Here is a 20986-nt window from a genome sequence, read left to right as displayed (position 1 = left end):
GAGAGAAAGAGAGAGAAGGAGAGAGAGAGACAGTGAGGGAGAGTGGAGTGGGACTGGGCAAGGGTAAAGACTGAGACGCCTGAGTGACACAACAGGTGTGGCCATCCAGCCGTGGAGAGTTGCCTTTCAAAGACAGAAGGGAGAGAGAAAGAGAGAGATTTTTCCGTTTCCACGCTGGGAATACTGGAAATCAGACACAGTGGTGAAACGCTATATTTTTCCCCAAAAAAGTTGTGCAACTGTTTTTCTTAAGAGACCAAGTGAGCACATATCTTATGGGCATGGGATGAAAAAAAACATTTTTTGAACATAACCACAGATTCATGTTTGTAATATTAGAAATGCCAATGAGTTTAGACAATTCATTCCAAAGGTAGCGGAAAAACACCAAAGGAACACTAGTTCTCAGTACACTATTTCAGGTGAAATGGCAACCATGGGGATACCTGAATCCAGCCCTGGCAGTTTAACATGTTTGAATGGGTGACAGTTTGAAGGGGAAGATTAGTGCCATGAGTGAAGCCTCAACTCCGCTTACACACAGCCTATTTTGGCAAACATGAACTCGCCTGGTCTGTCTGTTACTATCAAGGACGCTGACTGGTCCAAAAACAGTTTTACCGTTCTGAACATTAAGAAAAATTAAATGAACAAAAAATACACTACTATACTATAACTGCAAGTTGTTTCATTAGCCATGAACCAACTGCCCTTAAAACTGGATAGAGTAAAGTAATGTAGTTTTTTGTTCTCAGAAATCTGTAAAATGTCAATCGCAACTTGTATCTAGACCACACGGTTATAGCTGTAGTAACCCATTCACTGACAGCAGTATTTGACAGCTCTACTTTAAGATGGTGCAGCCATCGATTCAGGCTCCCAGCTGCCACCATCATTCTATAGCACCCAGTGGCCTCCAGAGGGAGGAAGCCCATGGAGCTCGGACTAAACAAAGTGTCTGAAGAGGATACGGCTACCCCATCTTATCTGTGTTCCTCGTGACCCACCATTTTGAATGGCACATCACAGGGATGAGTTGCTTATGAAGCCAATTATCACATTTTCACTGAATCTTCGTCACCTTGGTGCATTTAACTGATAACACAAGCCTTTAATCTCTTTCTCTGTAAGGTTTAAGGTCAACAATTATCACCATTTTTGAATACAATTGTATTTTTTCTTTTTTTTGTTATGACTTCGATCTCTGGAAGAAATGTCTTCTTTGGAAATGTTCTCATAAATTGGAAGCCTGTTAAGTCATCAGTAATCGTGGTATTTCATTCCTTCATTCATTCGTTCATTCATTCATTCATTCCTTCGTTCGTTCATTCCTTCGTTCATTCATTCATTCATTCAGTTACCTTCTCCCAAATCCAGGACAGCTAGGACCGCACTGCTTCTGGCCTCTCCTAGAAAGTTGGTGGCAATACAGGTGTAGAGGCCAGCATCGCTGGGTTTACAGTCTCTGATCCACAGGCCCCCATACTCTTGATTATCCATGCTAAGCAGATAGTCGTTGTGGTACCAGAACAGTTCGGGCTGCGGGTCTCCCGCTACGGCCACCTTCAGACGGATGTCGCATCCCGTGCCCACGGCCGCGTTCCTCATCTTCCGGATGAACACGGGCGGCGTTTGAGTGGGATACACCATGCTTTCAGGATCTGGTACCTGCTGGTCCTGGTTCACTCTGGCCCGTTTGGATGCCAGCCGAGGGCTGGGAGGTTCGACGCCATACGCTCCATCATCTGCGCCCTTCTTCAGCGTCATCTGCACCTCTGCTTTTTTCATGGCTGCCCTCCTTGTTTTGATGCCTTGATGATTTTATCTCAGAGCTACGGGACTCCCTGCTTTGCCGCTGAATCAGTTTGAGGTGTTGCTTTGAAACTAGGCCCTGAGCCTTACTATTCTGTTCCTGTGGATTGTCCAAAGTCGATCAAAAGCACACACGATCATTGCATCTCATACTCAGATTCCAGTGGCAAAGGTCTGCTTTTATGTAATGCTTCTGTTCAATACGAAGTATGTTTCTAAGCAACTGTCTGAAAGAACAACCAAAATGTATGCAATAAACAGGGTTTACCTTCGGGTTACTTGTGCCATTACGTTTTGCAATATACTTTTGATCATCCTGAGTAAGTCCAATTAGATTGGTGAAAACAAAACGCCTAATCTGCAGCCAATTACACAGATAGAGGTGGTTCATGAACTCCCGTCTGATGGTATTTTTAGAGCAAGTCCCATAGGATCATGTTGCATTAACAACTCTCAGGATTGCCTTTTGGAAGCGCTGGCCACTGCTCGCCACCTTTCCGTTTCAAATCTTCCAGGTCTTAGGAAACAACGGGAGATTGGTCGCCGCTCCTGAGGTGCCCCCTCGTACTCTAAACACACTCGGCTCTCAAGTCTGTAGACGTCTGATTCCGCCACGCCTACGGTCCATAAACTTTTTTCACCCCCTTTTTGCCCGAGAGTTAGGCACACTCAGTCATGATCTCACCCACCCTCAACAGTCTAGTCCCCCGGGAAGGGTGACAGCAGAGTCCCTCTAAGCCTTCAAGTGACAGCTGCACCCTGATAGGTCAAATTTTTTGGACAGCCCGGATGCTTCTACCCCGCCTTTTCCCCCAACAACTCCTGGACCTGTGACGAACGGGGCCAATCACAGGCTCCAGGGTGGGTGACACGAAGCCTCGAGAGGGAGGGGTCGAGGAACAACATCTGATTCATGTGTCAAAGATAGACGCCCCCGAGCCCTCCCCCACCAAAGACGTCAAATGGGCCAGGGCAGCGCAAATGTCCAATTCACCACAAACGTGTCTCACAGTAGCTCCTCACACAACACACAGCAATACCAATATGCTGTCAAATCATATGACTGCTTCTCTTTCAGCAGACATCTGTGGCATGCTTGCCTGCGTGGTTAAGTGTTATGGTGCCAGTGTGCAGTGTCATTCCTGACCGGATTAGCACTTCTTGCATAAAGCTATCTATTCTCACTCCAAACCCATGCAAATCACTTTAAAGTATGTTTTACGCCTGAGAGGAGAGTGAGGATGACTGCTCTCTGCATCAGTACACAAAATAGCATGACATTAAAAGAATTCCTGTTGATTAAATCATTGGAGCAAACTAAACTTTGTTGACTAAGTTTTACAGTGCAATAGGCTGCCATCTGCTGGAGAATATGTTGAATTACATGCTATGACACCCAATTATCCACAGTGGTCTTTACAAATTACTTTTTGGGGCCCAGAGAATCTGTATATATTCCAATCAAATACTTTATAACTTCCTGTTGTGATCCGCTGAGAAATACTAAAAGACATACTTAACAACTATATATATTTTTTAAAATCAAAATGCACTTGCTAACTTGCTAATGCAACTATTTAATGTGGGCTTCTTTCTGCTACTCAAGAAAAAAAAGGCCTATTGATAAAACAATCAGCCAAACTGATAAAACAATCTCAGATAATCTCATCAAATACTGTATGAGCAAAACGAACAGCCTTAGGCTGCATTTTTTCCCCCTTCGCTATCAAAAATGGCTTCACACAAGTGAAGCTTGCAACAGCGTGGACCATGATAATCCATACAGATCTTAAATTCCATGCCAACTACATGAGCTCCCGCCTCCTCTTTCTCAGGCACCCCCTTTGAAACTCAACCCTGACTGCAGTCTGTCCTCTGGGGCCGGTTGCCATGGAAACAACACCGCTCTTTGGACAAAAGCGAGCAATCTGTGCGTTGGTGTGCACAGGTCTCTGGGTGAGTGGGAGGAAGCCAGTGGAGCTACAGAGAGGCATGCACGGGGTTCCAGCATCCACAACATAACAGCAGGGAAGCAGAAAGAATGGCAAATAAACGATTTAAGTGCAGCCACACACACATACATGCAAGTCACAATCTCCCATTGAGAATACACTAGACTACCATGCATGCACACCTCACGAACTCAACAACGACATTGTCACAGAGGCAGGGGGGGATGCCAAGGATGGGGAGGAAGATAAGATAGTATGCACTTACCTCTTCAGATGCCAGCCTTTGTCGCCGTGTTGTGGTGGATGAGGAGTGGAATCTCATGGTGCTGTTCCTGTGCACAGGCGCCCCCTGCTGACTGATGTCTTTGATGCCATCCAAACGCCTCCGCACTTCACAAGGGTGGCTTCCCTGTGGGCGTGCCACAGACCACTTGCTCAGCAGCTCCACAGTCATGCTGGTTGTGGTCTGTTAATAACACAGTTGTGAAATGCGTTATAGTGTTTGACAGATGAACAGAGGAGTCTGGCACAGGAAGAAATCACCTTACCCTCATATCAGAGTCACAGTTGGATCATGATGGTAATGCCCAGTAAAATGTTTTCCTCTAATGCAACATTGGCATAAGCACAAATATTTGCAAATGCAACATGACCTTTCTCAACTAATACATCTGCTGCAGTATTGGATGTGCTTTAAAATGCATAAGGGGTCTAAACCAGTTTGGCAGATCTTAAAATTACTGTGTTATTACACCACAACCAAAAAAGGATATCATGTTATGTTGGGATTCCTTTCACATTGATGAATCATGTACTGTAGCCAAAGTCTTTTTAGATATATAAGTGTCTCTGCTGTAGCCTACCTAAAGGCCACGTGAGCAATGACATTAGGTCAAGAATCTTTTGGTAGTTCCTCATTGGTGAAATAAGTTGCCTAGTTTTCTGCCTTCTTGCTCTGGGTAGATTATTGGGACTTTCAAGAGGTGCTTAATGACTCATCTGTTCACATTACACCTAATTCATTCTCTTACAACGGAATGCCTTTTATGTTTATGTTTTTTGTTGAAACCAGTGACAGACTGTTAAAAGCAGGGTCATTAGTCGAAATAGCCTAAGGTTAGACAACTTCAGATGCTGCTTAGCTTTAACTTCAGCAAGGTCTAAAGTCTCTGCCTTTATAGCCTAGGCTATTAGGCAATGATTCACGAAAAATAAACAATTCGTAAAACTTGTCTTACATTGAAAAGGCAAACGATATCAAGATGCATCGCCCTTCAAAATATTTTGTGTATTCTTGCAAGTTGGGCTTGGTAGGCTATGACCAGGCTAGTTGGGCAGGTTTGAATATGTTTAGATGACTTCAGGAAATGATGTAAACTATCCTTGTGTGAAACTGAAAGTGGAAGCGTATCATACGTTAACGCCACATCGCTTCACATCATCTTAAAGGTAATACTGTCGTGCTAAAAAAAAACTTATACTATGCAGAATAGCTCATGTGTTTTTATATACAATGTTTCAATAGGTTTAGCCTACGTCAAGTTATGATGATGACGTAGGTCTAGTGAACTCTCACAGAAACAACACCCAGAGCCGCGGTAAATTCCAAACGCTAGGACTGTACAAAGGGGCAGGGGAAGTTTGTGGTGACTGCTAGGGCTATAGATATGACGAGAAGGCCACGAACATTATATTTTCTTATCAGAATATGATCGGCCTTGTTCCTTGCTATGATTCAGGATATACTGTAGCCTACGCTAATGTAAACGAGCTTCAGAACTCATGCAGTGGGTAGGTGATCTTGGATGTGAATGAGCAATGAAAGCTCATTTGTAACAATGTTGCCGACAGATCTAGAAACACAAGAAGTTTTTTGTTTTTAAAGTGACTAACTTTGAACCAGCGTAAACCTAAAATGTAGCCTACCTAAATTCCCTTACGAAAAATATCCATGAACATATTAAGAATAGGGACGTATTGTAGCAGCCTATTTATGGAACATGCTGGAAGTCTATGAGACTAGGCAAGGATGGTAGGCTATCACATTATAGAAGTAGGCTAGCTTATACAGGATCTTTGAACTAGGCTATTGTAGGCCTAATTGTATTATGAAGTAACATTTAAATTGAACCTGAACAAGTGCTGCCTAACCAGTAAATGCATGCAATGCTATGGAATGTCAATCTAAACATCTACTGAGTCATTTTCAGTTCAAATGGAACAGTTATCCATGATTTGCAACAAACTGTCTGGCTCGCATGCTTTGTATCATAGGCTAAAGTTGATATTAAAAACAGGTGTGTGTGTGTGTGTGTGTGTGTGTGTGTGTGTGTGTGTGTGTGTGTGTGTGTGTGTGTGTGTATTTCAGGTGGCAATATGGAATTCCTGAAGTCAAATGAAGAAGCTCTTTGCAAATTGTTGGACCTTAAAAAGGTAATGGATCACGCTGAGGATATGGTAACAGGGAAGGAATATAGGATTATAAGTGAACAAGGCGGGAGAAAGGGAATCGAGTCACTGCTGGGAATCATGCTCAAGAAAGGAGAAGAGGATTGCCAAAAGTTTGTCACGGTCCTGAGGGAGAATTTCCCTGAGGTTCAGAAGTTAGCTGACAGAGAAGGTAAGTTACATTACTTTGAAGGCATTGCACCATCATTGTTGGATTCCTGTAAAGCAAATTTTCTAATTAAATGAGTCTATTTGTGCAGCTTCAACAAGCCCCCAGCTTTATGCAGATCAAGGCAGCACTATTGTGGCATCAGAGACAGCTAATGTGACCATGAATTCTTATAAAATGGAAGTCAATGTGGATGGGCACCAAGGTAGGACAAGCTATATACAGCTGATGGAACAGATTCACTGTGTATATTAGGATTATCAAATATGAACTTCTTGCCAGCAATTTTCAGTGATGCTTTTGTGTTCTCCTTTCAGGAGGCAATCACAATCCTTCCCAAGTATGCCCGCAACCAGCTGTTCCCAGCAGCGGTTCTCGTATGGTGGCAACAAACAATAGCCATATTTTTGCCCCAAAGTTGACAGGCAGCACAGTGCAACAGGACGTCTGCTTCTCTTTCAACTTCAATCCTGGGGCCAAGAATGCTGGAACTCGTCCTTCACAAACCTCAGGTTGACCCCTTGCCCTTAATTTATGTCGACACATATTGCTAAATCAGTGTTAAAATTCCTGTTTCTGTCTCTGTATGCCTGTCTCTATCTCTAACATACACACTCACACATTTTCACTGCACTTCTCTTCTTTGTTTTATGTCTTGGCAGAAAACAGTCTTTAATACCTGTATCTATTCATGCAGGTGGAACCACAGGAAAAGGGTCTCTTCCAACAATTTCAGGTTATTGTTTTTTCAAGCATTGCAAGAATTTTCAACTCAAGGAACTGAGCTTTCAGTTTGTTTGTTTCAGTTTGTTCAGTTTCCTGTAGATGGATTAAGCCTAAAAGCTGTTTTCAATAGAGCTTTTCATTGACTCTTTATTTTAGTCTTGGAATAGGCGTAATCCACCTGCAGGAAAGCGGCCCTGAAGTGATATTTATTGTCCGTATGATATACCTAATGATTATGCAACAGAGAACAAATATGTGTGCGAAAAAGTTATTGCTGTGAATATGCATCTCAAACTATACAGTATTACAATGGAGTATTAAGGCCACATATGAAGAACCATGACGAGAATAACCTTGACATGTTGACGTTAGACTTGTGTGGCCCTAATACTCCATTGTAATATATATGACTTGTCTGTTTGTCAATATGATATTGATATTGTGATATGAATATTTATCTTCTTTCTAATTAGAACACAATCTGAATACTTTTATTGGGCTGTTTCTCTTTCAGATAAGCTTGGCTTTTTAAAAAATCATTACAGCGATTTGATACAGAAAGTAAAAAATGTGCAACCAATTCTAGATGCACTGATTCAGAAAGATTTCCATAAAGAAATGGTTGCGAATGCGCGGGCAGAAAACACAGCCCAGAAGCAGATGAGGGTGATCTTGGATGGCACAACCAGCAAAGCAGCAGCAGAAGCTCTATTTGAAGCCATACTAACCAATGAAAGAAAGCTTATGGCTGAACTGATGTCATCAGAAACATAACTGAGACTAATGAAAAGTTGAATGAAATATGTTTTTAACCTTTTTACCTCTTTAGCTATAGGCTACGTTTTTTTACAATGGACCAAAGCCATCTCATTTTCATTGTACAGTATATTCTCCACTGTAAGTGACAGTTGGGGATTACACATCTCAGGTTATGTCAATCTTTTATCTTGATGTATTCAATTGATCAATGTTATACTGTATTTTAGGAAATATAGTTTTTTATTACATGCATTCATTTATAATCGATGATGGGGATATGGAATATATTTTTTATATTTTTATAATATTAGCCTACCACTTAAAAAAACTTTGTTTAATCAGATAATAGAATATTGTATAAATATAGCACACCTGATTTTCCAAGATGAACTGAAGCCAAATGTGCCAACTGAGCTTTTTACTAGTCAGATCAAAGATGTCTTTTTTTAAGGCTGCATATAGTTTTTAACAGAAGTGCACAAGGCATGGTCACAAATCAGAAGTGGTCCAACGTAAACTGACATTTTTAATATGAAGTTTGACTTTCAGAAATTATACCACAAATCATATTTGTGAAGTTTGACTTTCAGCAAGTTTGCAATATCCTACATTTTAGCGATCCAATTATTTTTGCAATATAAATGTCTGAAGTATTTCTTTTAGAAATTATATTGCAAATAAAACTGCAATATCAGTCAGAAAAATCGCAAATACATATCATGCTGAAATTATGTAGCCCAAATATGTGATAAGGAAGGGAATGTTTTTGTAAGGGAAACCACAACGGAATATGATAGCGGGTTAGCTCGCTTTTTTAAAATGTCTGTTCATACGTGTCAAAAATATAAAAAATATCACAGAATTCAATGGAAAAAAACAGATATATTGTTGTCTTGTGCATTATTGCCTACTCTCTTTGCAAAATAAATAAATAAATAATACAAAAAAATGTCCCGTATATCATACAGTTCTGTGAGTGAGTCAATATCACATTAATTTGGTTCTTTTGGTATCATTTGGTATAGCCAGTAGCCTAAGTAATTATGCAATTAAAATTCAAGATCACTAAGCTTAATGGAACTCCTTACTAATGACGCTAATGAATACAGAGAACAGATTTAGTTTTTATCACCTCCACTTATCTTAGACCTTTGCCCAGATACTGTGCAACGAGAGCAGCAGGTGACTGCAGACCCCTTTGTTGGGTCAGTTAATAAAGAGGAGAAGAAAATTAATCTGGGTGGTCACTGGATGGACTGCATTTTGCTGTTTTTGTAGGCTACTCTGCACAATTACAATAAAGTTTAAGTGTGAGGACTGTTATATTGTGACTCTACATGTCATGTTTAAGTGAATCGGACTAGTATATTTCATGCGTTGTGTGGCCGGACACAGATAAACACGGGCAGGCAGACCTGATTAGATACCCTATGGACCCTAATGGGGGGCCAAGGTAAAAATGACATTCACCAGTGCTGAGTAGGCCTAACACCTTGACAGATAACAGACTAGAACTTGTTTTCTCAGCAGTGACAATCTCTAAAAGACATAACTTACAGAATAAATCACAAATGCATTTAAAAAAAAAAAAAAAAAGGACTGGCAACTGAATGGATTTACATCACAGCACCATCAAACGTAGAGTTGAAATTGTTTGCAATGCATGCATGTTTTACTGGTCAAAATGTTTAGTGACCTGAAAAGGCCTGTCAAAAATTAAAGCAGCACTGTAGGCCTACAGGTTTTGGTATAAGCTACCATACCTATATAAAACATGCAAAACCTTGCCTTAAACCCCATCCAGAGCCTTATCGGCACTAAGCTAGTTCACATTCAGTCAGCAATTAGGCTACACTGGGAGGTTTCATTCTGTCATTTTTGCAGTTTATTCCAGCCCATAACATAGACCTAGATGGCTGGTGTAGCCTACACTTGTCTGTCCTTACATGTAGGCTAAGTTATTTGATAACATGACCTCAAAAACGGCGTTAAATGAAGCCTATGTTCTACTTTTTAAATAGATTTGAATGATTTAAGTTCAACATTTACCCTCTCATCCATCCACAGCACTAGTTGAGGTCGAAGGTTGTATGTGACGTAAAGACTTGAGTTGTGTGAAGTGTAGTGTTTATGCGGAGTCAGTGAACGACACTGAACACATGACGCACTACAATACCCACAATCCTGTTAGTTAAGTGAAGTCACATGAGCAAAAAAAAATCCAAACACCAAATCGAAGTTTAAATAGGGTCTATAAACAGGAAACAATCCACCATTTAATAAATAATCACAATGTATGAGTATATGGAGGCAAACTCATCCCATCCATGAAGGAGAAGTATCTGGTAAGTCTGTCGTGCACAAATGTTGCATCTATTCAAGTGTCGCAAAGCTGTTTGAAATGCACTGATATGTGATTGTTTTTAGCATACCTAGCCTCACGTAGCTAACTGAATATCTAACAAAAACACGTACATTGGCGAATTGCGTTACCTTTCGACCATGACGCTCCCTAACGTAACTGACCGTGTTTTTTCATTTTTATCTATAAGATATATTCGTCCAAGTATGGGTCTCTACGACTCAAACGCATGGACAAACCATCCCGAAAAGGCTAAGATAGCTAACAGGCCAGCCAGTCAATACTAACAATCTGAAACGTTTCACATCTTGTTCACACTAACCTATCCACATCAGTTTGGTGACGTATAATAAACCACACGGATTAATCGGGGGGATAATAATCTATGGCAAGTGCATGTGTAGAGCTGTTAACTGTAGCTCTCGGTTAAACGTAAGGGAGCTTGGACCTTTACGCTTTGGCTCTTATAAGCATACTCAGGTGAAAATGTGACGAGACATAGCGCACAAATTCCTTTAAGCTGTCGACAACCCCTTAAGTCGTTTGCTGCAAAGTGGTAGTTCATTTATTTGTCCTGAAACTGAGTGAACCACTTCGGATAATATTGCATTTCACATATTGTTGTTATAGACTTGTCACAAAATGAGAAAGTGTTGCTTGTACCTGAACTTTGCCCACTTCTGTGCTACGTATATTTGGATTGAACAGCCTTCAGATGGTTTGGGGGATTATGATGAACCAGATGGGTTCCCAGACTAGCGTGGTTAACCAGAAGAGGCGCTTGGTGCTTGGTGTGGTGATCCTTCTCCTGGTGGATGTGATTTGGGTAGCCTCCTCTGAACTGACATCAGTAAGTCTTCATATCCTTCCTGTACATTGCATGTATGTTGTCATTGTTTATTTAGTTGTGTCTGGGTCCATTGGGGTACATCATGGACTGAATTTACTTACTAGTCAAATTCACTTGACTGAATTTATTTGCTAAAGGTAACAGTAGTATCATTCCATCTGTGTAAACGGCATACAATACATGGTAGGCCTACTGTCACATAGCATCCTGCATTCCTACTGTATCAGGCAGCCGTTAACAGTAACATTTTGTTTGGTAGTATATTTTTAAACAGGAGGACTACAACAAGCCTTTCTTCAGCACGTTTGCAAAGACGTCCATGTTTATCCTGTATCTCCTGGGCTTCCTGGTTTGGAGACCTTGGAAACAGCAGTGTGGTGGTGGCTTCCGTCGACAGCACCCAGCACTTGTGAGTAGCATCTCTCCAAAAATGGACAGATCATCAATGGCATGGAAACTGAGACCAGTTTGACATGGTGATGATGGTATGATGAAATGCTGAGATATAATGTATAATGTCTCTCCACAGTGTTACAAAAATGTTCACCTCTACCACTAAAGAAGTCCCCAACTTCTAAAAGTTTATCTTGTGTTATGAGTTCAGCATTCTTTTTTTAGACCTTTTTGGTCAGAAAAGCCTAATCAGATCTTACCAACGTAATTTTCATTTAGATATAGACTGACACAATGGAATTGGTCCAGCGCACGTTGGAAATTGTTGATGGTACTGTCAGGAATCAGGATACTTCCTCAACCAATTCAGCAATACCCTTTAACCATGTTTAAACATTTTGAAGATTTTATTTATAAAAAATTTTCCATCTCAATTTTTGGCTCTGATTAGCCATGCTGATGTTCTTAAATAAACAAATCTTATAGTGTATCTTGTAGTGTAATGGACAACTGTTGCCTGTAGAGGGCATGTTTTGCTGAACATTGCATTTGGAGACCGTTGGGAGCTGTGTTATTAAATTCTGCTTGTGATTGGATATTCTCTTTTTGACAGTTCTCAGATGCTGAAGAATGTCTTACCCCATTTATTGCTGAGAATGGTTATTGCAACTCATTAGTAAGTACCCTCTTACTGGAATTTCTGAAGCATTTACTCAAATTAAGACGCATACAACATGCCTCTTGTCTCATTGATATTTTGACTTGCATTACATTATTTAAACTTGACTATCCAATTCTGTTTGTTTGTCAGAGTGAGTCCCTCTATGTTCCGGTGAAGTTTCAGGATTTTCCCGTGGACCATGTCACCACTGCCAGCTCTGACTGTGAAGTCTGTGAGTAGTCAGTGCTTCCTTGACTTTTTCCACCTATTGTATTGAATTAGGGCTCTAGGGTCATTCCTCAGAATATATTTCCTGTATACTTCAGGATATTTAATGAGCTTTCTATCCTTGTCCATTAGCCCAAGTCCCCAAGAAACACCGGGTCCGCTTCAGTAACATCATGGAGGTGCGACAGCTTCCCTCCAACCAAGCACTGGAGGCTAAGCTGTCTCGCATGTCCTACTCTGCCTGCAAAGACCAGGAGTCACTGCTCAGGACTGCAGGCAAGCTGACCGTGGCTGAAGTGGCTAAAATCAGCTTCTTTGTCTGCTTTGTGGTGAGTTGTCAGTGTATGTTTCTATAAGCATCTCAAGTAATGATGCAGTGTCAGTCTAAAAACTGATTTCAGACATACACTACTGTTAAAAAGTTTGGTGTCACTTAGAATTATCCTTGTTTTAATCATTAATGTTGTAAATGACAGAGAGAGAGCGAGAGCGGGAGACTCCAGGCCTATTTGGTATTTGGAAATCATAAAAAGCTATTAACAAGTTCAGTTTGATTATCGACCTGTCCTGCACTTTGGGAGTGGAGTGTGGCTAAATATTGCTGGCCTCCACTTACTTTACCTTTATCAAATTATAATTTAGAATCAAATTATTGAGTCTCCAATGATTCATTCTCCTTAAGCTAAGCATAACGAGAACCATATGATATGCATCTTCACTATTTAAAATGACACTCTGCTAGGTGGCTTGGCTAGTTTGACGAAGGTGGAGATTATGTTCCTGTCTGTGGGTGTCATTCACACATAATGTCCGCATGTAAGCATCATGTCTGAGTCAACTGAAGAGTCGGACATCCGTTTGACAAAGATTCGCATATAGTGCAGCGGACATGCCTGAAAACAGTTTGTGATTGATTTGCCTTATGCTTCATCACATGTGCTTTACACATTCAACTTTGTTTCACGTTGTGCTTTTCATGTGTCTCTTTGCATGTCTTCATCTGTTCTTGCAATCTGTTAACAAGTTGGTGTCCTCTTTAACTCTCACAGTGGTTCCTGGCCAACTTTTCTTATCAACAAGCACTCTCGGAAACAGAGGTTGCGATTGTGAACATTTTGTCTTCTACTTCTGGTAATTAGTATTTTTGTTCCCTAGGTAAAAACTACATTTTACGACATCAGGCAATTCAGTGCAAAGCACAGAGTGATTACTAGCAGTAAACACTCCAAGTAGGGATATTGCCACTCATGATGACTTCTGGAATACCTCTCATCCAGTCTGTTTGACTGCACCTAACTGTTGAATATATATTGGGCAAAGCTTTTATCAGTGATGCATTTAAAATGGGGGTACATGTGAATAATTGTCTTGGGGATCAGTTTAAGGTGTGCATCCCTAAACTTGCTATTTGTGCTCCTAGATGTTTCAGTTAGGGGCTCCACGTAAAAAAAAATCAGATTTCAGAGATCATGATCTGTGTTCATTGGTCACAGTACCAATTAGGTCTTGCCTTGCTGAACATTTGATTTTACTTGTTGTTGTTGTTGTGCATTGGGGTTACTGCAGTATGCAAGTGTGAGAGGTCTTCATGTATGAACTCAAACATCCTGACCTGCTGTGCTATGTTGGCAGGTCTGTTCACCCTGATCCTGGCAGCCATATTTCCCAGCAGTAGCAGTGACCGATTCACTCTCTCAAAACTCTTAGCTGTAGCACTAAGGTAATAACGATCCTCTTAAGGATACATTTTCTTCATACATCAACATCAAATGTCTCTATATATTCACATCAAATATTCCCTTGTTATTTCAGCATGGGAGGAGTGGCGCTTGTCAGCGTCTCCGGCATGGATAATTCCGATGGAAAAGGCACTATTGGTAATTATGAGAGCTCTTTTGATAGTCTTGGGCTGTCTCCAAGTCATCTTCATGAAAGGTCCGAAGACACTGAAATGAGCGATCACCTTGTGTCTAATATAACTTGGTTTGTTTGATAGTTGTGCATTTGCGTTATCATTAGTCTGATTTCTTTACTTTGTTTGATTATTTTTGTATTGTTATTATGGTCACATGTTCGTTTTAGGTGATCAGTGTACTTAAGCAGGTCTAAGGGTTTTTGTCATAGCCCCTGTGCAAAATGTGATCATGCTCTCCACTTTTATACAGGGTCCCTCTGGTCCTTAGCAGGGGCTGCATTATATGCTGTGTACATTGTCATGATCAAAAGGAAGGTTGATCGAGAAGGAAAAATGGACATTCCCATGTTTTTTGGTGAGTGAACCAATAGTTGGTTGGTGTGTTACCACCAATAATCAAAAAGGATCACTGATTGCAATGGAACAATTAGCTATGTTTCTTTGATGAATTCACAATATATTATGTTTGATCTAGAAAATTATCTGTTACAACCTCTGCTAGACTGTTTCTAAACAGAAATTGGCGTGGTTAATAATCAGTTTAGCAGATTTAGACCGTGATGTGCGGTCAGGGTACACATTGTGCTATAAAAATCCAGATAATACAATACTTCATTTACTAAATCGCTCATAAAATCATAAATGACTTGGTTGATTATTTTCCCCGCCGCTCTCTATCCTCATGTTTCTGCAGGTTTTCTGGGCCTTTTCAACATCCTGTTCCTGTGGCCCGGCTTCCTCCTGCTGCATTACACCGGCTTTGAGGCCTTTGAGTTGCCCAGCAACCTGGTGTGCACTTACATCCTTATCAATGGCTTGATTGGCACTGTGCTCTCGGAGTTCCTCTGGCTGTGGTAAGTGTGTTTTGAAATTCTAGTGCTTTGTTGATGCAAACATGTATGTTTTGACACACTTAACACACTAACACTTTTTTTTGGTGGGGGGGGGTGGGGGATTTCATAAGCGACTACTCAAATTTATTTTGATTATAGATATGTGAAAGATCGGTAAATCTGTCATCGTCCTTAGCCATCCCTAAGAATAAATATGTTAGTGTCAGGGGAAAATCTCTTATACTATGAACACAAGAGCCACACAAGACATCCAACTTTTCAGTTGCCTTCTCCGATCAGAGGATAGAGGATGCCAGTGGTGGAAGTCCCTCGGTTCAGCCACAGTCTCTCTCTACTCAAGCGTAGCAGGTTTCTTTTATTTGCCAGCAGCTCTGCTCAATACATTGGTTATGCACCTTGTTGATTTCCTGCCAAGCATGTGGGTTTCTTATTCAATGGTTTGGTTTCATATATTATTTTTGCTAAGCGAGTGCGTGTGTTTTTCTTTATCTACCTGTGCGTGGTTTTCCTGTCACGCATGCCCTAGAACATTCTAGTTGCAATGATAATTACATACATTTCTATGAACGTGGAATACATATGTGCTGTGGTTTTCTCCCTACAGGGGCTGCTTTCTAACCTCTTCTCTGATAGGAACTTTAGCCTTGAGCCTCACTATACCTCTGTCCATCATAGCGGATATGTGTATGCAGAAGGTAAGCCCTATAGTTGGCCAGGGAGAATTTAATTGAATTCTTTGTGTGTATTAATTGTTTCCTGCAGCTTTCAAAGAAAAGTAATAAGTGGATTATACCACTACTAGTATTACGTTATTTCCACCGAACCAACCATTAGTTATAGCCACAAAAAGGTTGAGGGTAGGAACAGGGAATAGAGTTGACCTTAATGAATGATATGTCATGCTATATTTGGAGCCCATGGTTTGGAGGTGGACATGAAACATGAACCACCAATCATTAGTCTTGGTTTCTATAATGCTCCTACCAGTTGCACATACTCTAGCCATCAGGGATATGTTGCATCGTCCGCTGCTCCCCATACCACACTGGTGAATGAATATTCCTGGAGAGACTCCAGCCCCAGCAGCTCAATGTGCACTGCAGACAAACACACTGTTGCCAAAACAACTTTAAAAACTCTAGCCATTACCTTCACACTATCAGTGGGTGTGCTGGTAGTGAGCTTTGATAGAAAGCACAAGACCACTCAGGAGCATTTTGGACTGTTGGTCAAGTTTTGTAAAGCGGTCAGTCCGGGTGTCCGAATTTCGAATTTGGTGCAAGTTTTGTTACGTTTCTGCTAGGTTGCATCATGCTTGCCTTTCCAACCTCTCTTGTCCTGTTAGATGAGGAGATATTTCAGAACCAGACAGCTTGTATTTCAGTGTTTTTATGTTTGTGTTGTAGTAGCTCAGATTTTCCCGGTCATGAGCTAACCATATGGATTCATGTGTGCTTGTTTGTGAATCATTCCGCCTGGGCAGGTGCATTTCTCCTGGATGTTCTTCGTGGGGAGTATCCCTGTTTTCCTGTCCTTCTTCTGTGCCACTCTCTTATGCCACTACAATAACTGGGACCCTGTGACTGTGGGCCTAAGAAGGATGTTTGCGTTCATCTGCCGTAAGAAACGCTTTCAAAGGTAAATGCTCTCAAGTGTGCTCAAGTGCAACCAATACCAAAAACTGGATGACTGGTTGTAACTTGCCATTGTGGTTTGATTTATGCGTTTGAATGGGCACACTGTGAACATGAATAAGACTTTGTAGGATAGTTTTTGATGATGAATAATAGTGAAACAAGTAGGAGTGATTAAACAAAGTTTATTAAGGAATGTGCTACAAAATAAAATATCCACCAACCAAACCAAATCTTCAAAAAATGTAAGAGAGGAATTCATTACACAGAATATAACATTTGACAATGCTTTATTTTAGGATCCTTTGTTTTTATGTTTTTATATTTTTCCTTATTACTATTATTAGTAGTATTATTATTTTATTTTATTTTATTTCAGATTGTCAGAAGACAGTGAGCAAACGGAGAGCCTTATTCCTCTTCACAGCCTCTCTCAAGCGGACTGAAACCAGAGCTCTTGGGTTGCCAAACACTTCTCAGGTAGAACCCTGTCGCCTAGTACCCACATTCTTTGTTTAGAGCATGTGTCATACTTCATTTTATGTGTCATGATTTAAAGTTAAGAAGGTTAGCGATTTTACGAAATATGGAGACTCCCATGCAAACTTTAATGGTGTGGTTGAACCCCTCGTATTTCCAAAGACTTTATCTTCTTTGTATACTTCCGTTCAAAATGACTTCAGCCTTTGATATTAAACATGAGAGCTGTCAGCAGACAGGAAGAAGTTACAGAGATAAGGAAAACTATTGAAAGGAAGCCCATTACTCCTCCACAGGAGTAAACCGTACAAAAAAAAAAAAAACGGCCGAGTCATCTAATGATTGAACACTACGTGGCCATTGCCAATGGCATAAGGACTTCTCCCCTGAATTTGTATATACTGCAGCTGGATCAGCGTTGAGTTAAAAAGGCCAGATGTATGTTGCAGGGGAGTGCAGGATGATTTCTGCCCAAAGCCGTTTGTTTATGACATGTGTAATCACATTTCGGAACATCTGACCAAGCCTCAAACGCATAACTCATATCCAAAATATGCCAGTGGTTCATTGTATCCTCTGTTTCTCCTCATATCCTGTGTTTACATCTGTCTACATCTGCCTATGACCTAATCAGGCAGTGTTGTGATGTTGTCTTTATTCAGACTTTGTTTGCATATTTTTCTATTTTAATCTTTCCAGATAGACTCTTCAGATGAATGCAGTGATGTGACAATCTTTGATTGGCCAAACAAAACTCTAAGCACCTTAGTGCCTCATTTTTTATTTTTCTATTGAAGAGCTTTATTCAGTACTTCTCTCAGCCTCATGAGTAAGTTTTTAAATATATATTTTAAATAGTCTTGTGGTAAACATTATGAAAATATTGTCATGGACTTGGCTTTTTTGACTGGAATGAGATTATTGTCGGGGGTTCAGACATCTCCTCTGGACATTTTTTTTTTTTTTGTCTTTTTTTTTTTGTCTTTTTATTTTTAATGACCATCCTATCCCCTGTGAGAGATGAATGTATTGAATTGAAGCTGATCTTTTTCACCACTTCAACTGACCCTACAGCACTATCAACAAACTACACTAACAAAATCATACTTTCCCTCGTCTGAGATATGTGGCTGTTGAATGAATGGGTCACTGACACCATGCTGTCAGTGTTTTTGGTCACAATATGAATAGTGTTGACATAAGCTTTATCTATGATTTCAAGTAGGCTACATTGTACAATGTGTTGGCTTGACTGAATCCACAAAATGCAAATGTATATGATTTCACAGTTTTCAACGGTACGAAATGACTGAAATTGTTGAAAGTATAATTGTAATAAAATTATTAGTCATATATTAGTTATATATTTATCACACAGTGTTCCACAGTGTGTACTAGTCTTATCAAGCACATCTTTAGTGCACCAAACACATAAATAACCTCTTACGTTCTGATTGAGTAAGGTTGCTGTCTACCTCTTTGAGCCCTGACATTAAAATGTGTACCAAGTATGTTTCTTATGTCTGTCATGATCAGACTTAACTCTAACATCCTCAAAAACAAATCAGGTTAGGCTGTAGGCTGTGCAATGGCATTATATACAGTGATAAAGCATTTCAGATAGTGTGGTATTGAGACATATGAGCGGACTTGAAACGTATCGCTCAAGTAATCACCTGTGATAAACTGGAACTCTCTGTTGTGTCAGTGGTAATAGCCGAAGGTGAACTTGATGATTGTTTGTGAATATCAGATGTTTGGGGAATTCATCCCAACTTGCTCCCATTGTCAAGACCACATTGTAACATAGAGACAGATCATATTTATGAAATATGTTGGCCTCTGTGATTTATTTCCTGACAAATATTTGAGGGTTTTTTTTTTTTTTGAAAAGAAGAATCTTTCTGATTGATATGTTTCAGCCAGTGAAAGATTTTCAATCCATCAGCAGAAAATGTTGCATGGTGAACAAGGAACAGTGGGTGCATGCTACTGTTTAATGATGTGTAGGTCTTTGTCTCATCAGTTCTCATTAATTGATACTGTGTCTTGAAAGTGATTATGATCAGTTTCAAATCAAAATTGACTCCTTATTGTTATATATATATATATATTTTTTTTTGTCTGATTTGAATGTGAAAGGATTTTGCGTAAGGTTAAGTAATGCTGAAGGATTTTTACAAGGTAAATAATGCATACAGCGAATCCAGACTAAAACACTATTGATATGACACTAGATCAGCTTTTTCAGGGTTTTTGATTTATTTCCCTCCAAACCTGTGTTGATGATTATCATTTTGTCTATTGTTGCCTTTTTTTGTTGTTGTCTGTTAGTGTATTTGTTCATATTTTCTATGCTTCTTGGACTGTATTGTGCATTCATTATTACAGAATTACAGAAAAGAATTTCATGAACACCACCTGTCAGGTTGTGCGTTCATAAAATAATAAAATATTCAAATAAGAATGTGGCTGTTGCTGGAATTAATATGGATTTCCTTGTAAATATTCCATGTGTACTGAACGGAGATTGAGTAGACATGGCGAGAATAAGTATGTGAACCCTTTGGAATTACCTTTCTGCATCAATTGGTCATAAAATGAGATCTGATTCTGATCTTCAAGTCGCAAGTAGACAGACACAATAGGCTACAGCTAAAAGCGCAGAAATTATCATTTGTGTCTAATCGAACACACCCATAAAACATGCACAGTGCTGGTGGGGAAATGTAAGTGAACCCTTGGAATCAGCAAAACAGAACCAATCACTTCTGGTATCGGCACACCTGTGTAATTTTGAGGAGGAATGTTAGCCTATTCTTCCGTGCAAGGTTGGTGTGAATGCATTTCAAGGTCAATCCACAGCAACTTACTTTATTAGTTTTGGTTCGCGTTCTAATTAGGCCACTCTAAAAGGCAGATTTTCTTTTTTTAAAAAACATTCTAATTCACTTCAAATATTTAGGTTCATTGTCCTACGGCACGACCCAACTTATGAGCTTCAGCTGGCAAATAGCCACCCTGTCATTATCAGGTAGGACATTATTAATAAACTTGAAGATTATTTTTTCCCTTAATGATGCCAAGCTGTCCAGTCCCTGCTACATCAAAGCAGCCCTAAGTCAGGGTGAAGGGGGAGGGTTGCTTCCCAAATGATGTCCTGCTATGAACACCATGCCTGTTCAATGTTTTACGTATGGTGGAGTCATGAACAGAGATGTTAAGCAGTCCCTTTGGCCCCTTGTGTTGAGCTGTTACTGTACCTTTTGTTTGTTTTACAGTTTGCTACCAATGGCATAATGTGCAATAATGCATCATGAGAGGTCATCTGTTAACAGAACAGAGGAACAAGGACGTATAGCATTTATGTTAAAGTATACGGAATAGTTACACTAAACTGCCTCCAACCATCTATTGGCCTGATGTACTGAGACATGATGACTTCATCATGTCTCAGTCATGACTTCATCATGTCTTCCATCTAATGAACAATATTGGCCGACTAAAAGTTTACGATCTTAACGTGTGGCTCAACAGACAAAAATTTAGTCTGGAACAAATCCGTGATAAACTGTTGACACGATGAAGTTTATTCAACGCATCTCCTCACAGTCAACTTGGACAGTTTGTTTAAAGAGGACTCCATCATCGGGGTTTCTGTGGGCTGTTGTGTCTTTTGTGTGTCTCCTCTACAGTATTTTTGATTCTCTCCACCCTCTCTCCATTCTCTGTTTTTAAATGAT

The 20986-nt window shown here is 40.1% G+C and overlaps 3 protein-coding genes across 5 annotated transcripts in view; 2 read left to right on the top strand and 1 right to left on the bottom strand.

Moving 5' to 3' along the window:
• The window catches only part of spegb (striated muscle enriched protein kinase b), a 63278-nt gene extending 60783 nt beyond the window's left edge, over positions 1 to 2495 (bottom strand). Inside the window, exon 1 of the mRNA XM_062534127.1 lies at positions 1362 to 2495. Within this exon, the coding sequence (XP_062390111.1) occupies positions 1362 to 1788 (427 nt within the window). The 5' untranslated portion in view covers positions 1789 to 2495. The remainder of the gene's footprint in view (positions 1 to 1361) is intronic.
• A 2564-nt stretch (positions 2496 to 5059) lies between these two features.
• LOC134078304 (uncharacterized) lies at positions 5060 to 8792 on the top strand. Of its 2 annotated transcripts, none has more exons than XM_062534129.1 (6): positions 5060 to 5213; positions 6133 to 6384; positions 6473 to 6586; positions 6699 to 6893; positions 7079 to 7117; positions 7622 to 8792. In XM_062534129.1, exons 2-6 carry the CDS (start codon positions 6141 to 6143, stop codon positions 7879 to 7881), a joined length of 852 nt encoding a protein of 283 aa, XP_062390113.1. In that variant the 5' UTR covers positions 5060 to 5213; positions 6133 to 6140; the 3' UTR covers positions 7882 to 8792. The 2 variants fall into 2 exon arrangements, with proteins under 2 accessions (XP_062390113.1, XP_062390114.1); XM_062534130.1 differs by lacking the exon at positions 5060 to 5213 and adding an exon at positions 5540 to 5555.
• A 1288-nt stretch (positions 8793 to 10080) lies between these two features.
• Positions 10081 to 19710, top strand: LOC134078302 (solute carrier family 35 member F5-like). 2 transcript variants are annotated; one of them, XM_062534126.1, is made up of 15 exons: positions 10081 to 10211; positions 10937 to 11078; positions 11338 to 11487; positions 12085 to 12147; positions 12283 to 12364; positions 12493 to 12689; positions 13410 to 13491; positions 13993 to 14080; positions 14173 to 14237; positions 14526 to 14630; positions 14970 to 15129; positions 15734 to 15824; positions 16613 to 16767; positions 17143 to 17243; positions 17947 to 19710. In XM_062534126.1, exons 2-14 carry the CDS (start codon positions 10944 to 10946, stop codon positions 17207 to 17209), a joined length of 1440 nt encoding a protein of 479 aa, XP_062390110.1. In that variant the 5' UTR covers positions 10081 to 10211; positions 10937 to 10943; the 3' UTR covers positions 17210 to 17243; positions 17947 to 19710. The 2 variants fall into 2 exon arrangements, with proteins under 2 accessions (XP_062390110.1, XP_062390109.1); XM_062534125.1 differs by having other exon boundaries at positions 17943 to 19710.
• Positions 19711 to 20986: the final 1276 nt, after the last annotated feature.

This window comes from Sardina pilchardus, chromosome 4 (assembly GCF_963854185.1).
Source record: "Sardina pilchardus chromosome 4, fSarPil1.1, whole genome shotgun sequence".
Classification (NCBI taxonomy): Eukaryota; Metazoa; Chordata; class Actinopteri; order Clupeiformes; family Clupeidae; genus Sardina; species Sardina pilchardus.
This window is presented reverse-complemented; position numbering and strand designations above follow the sequence as displayed.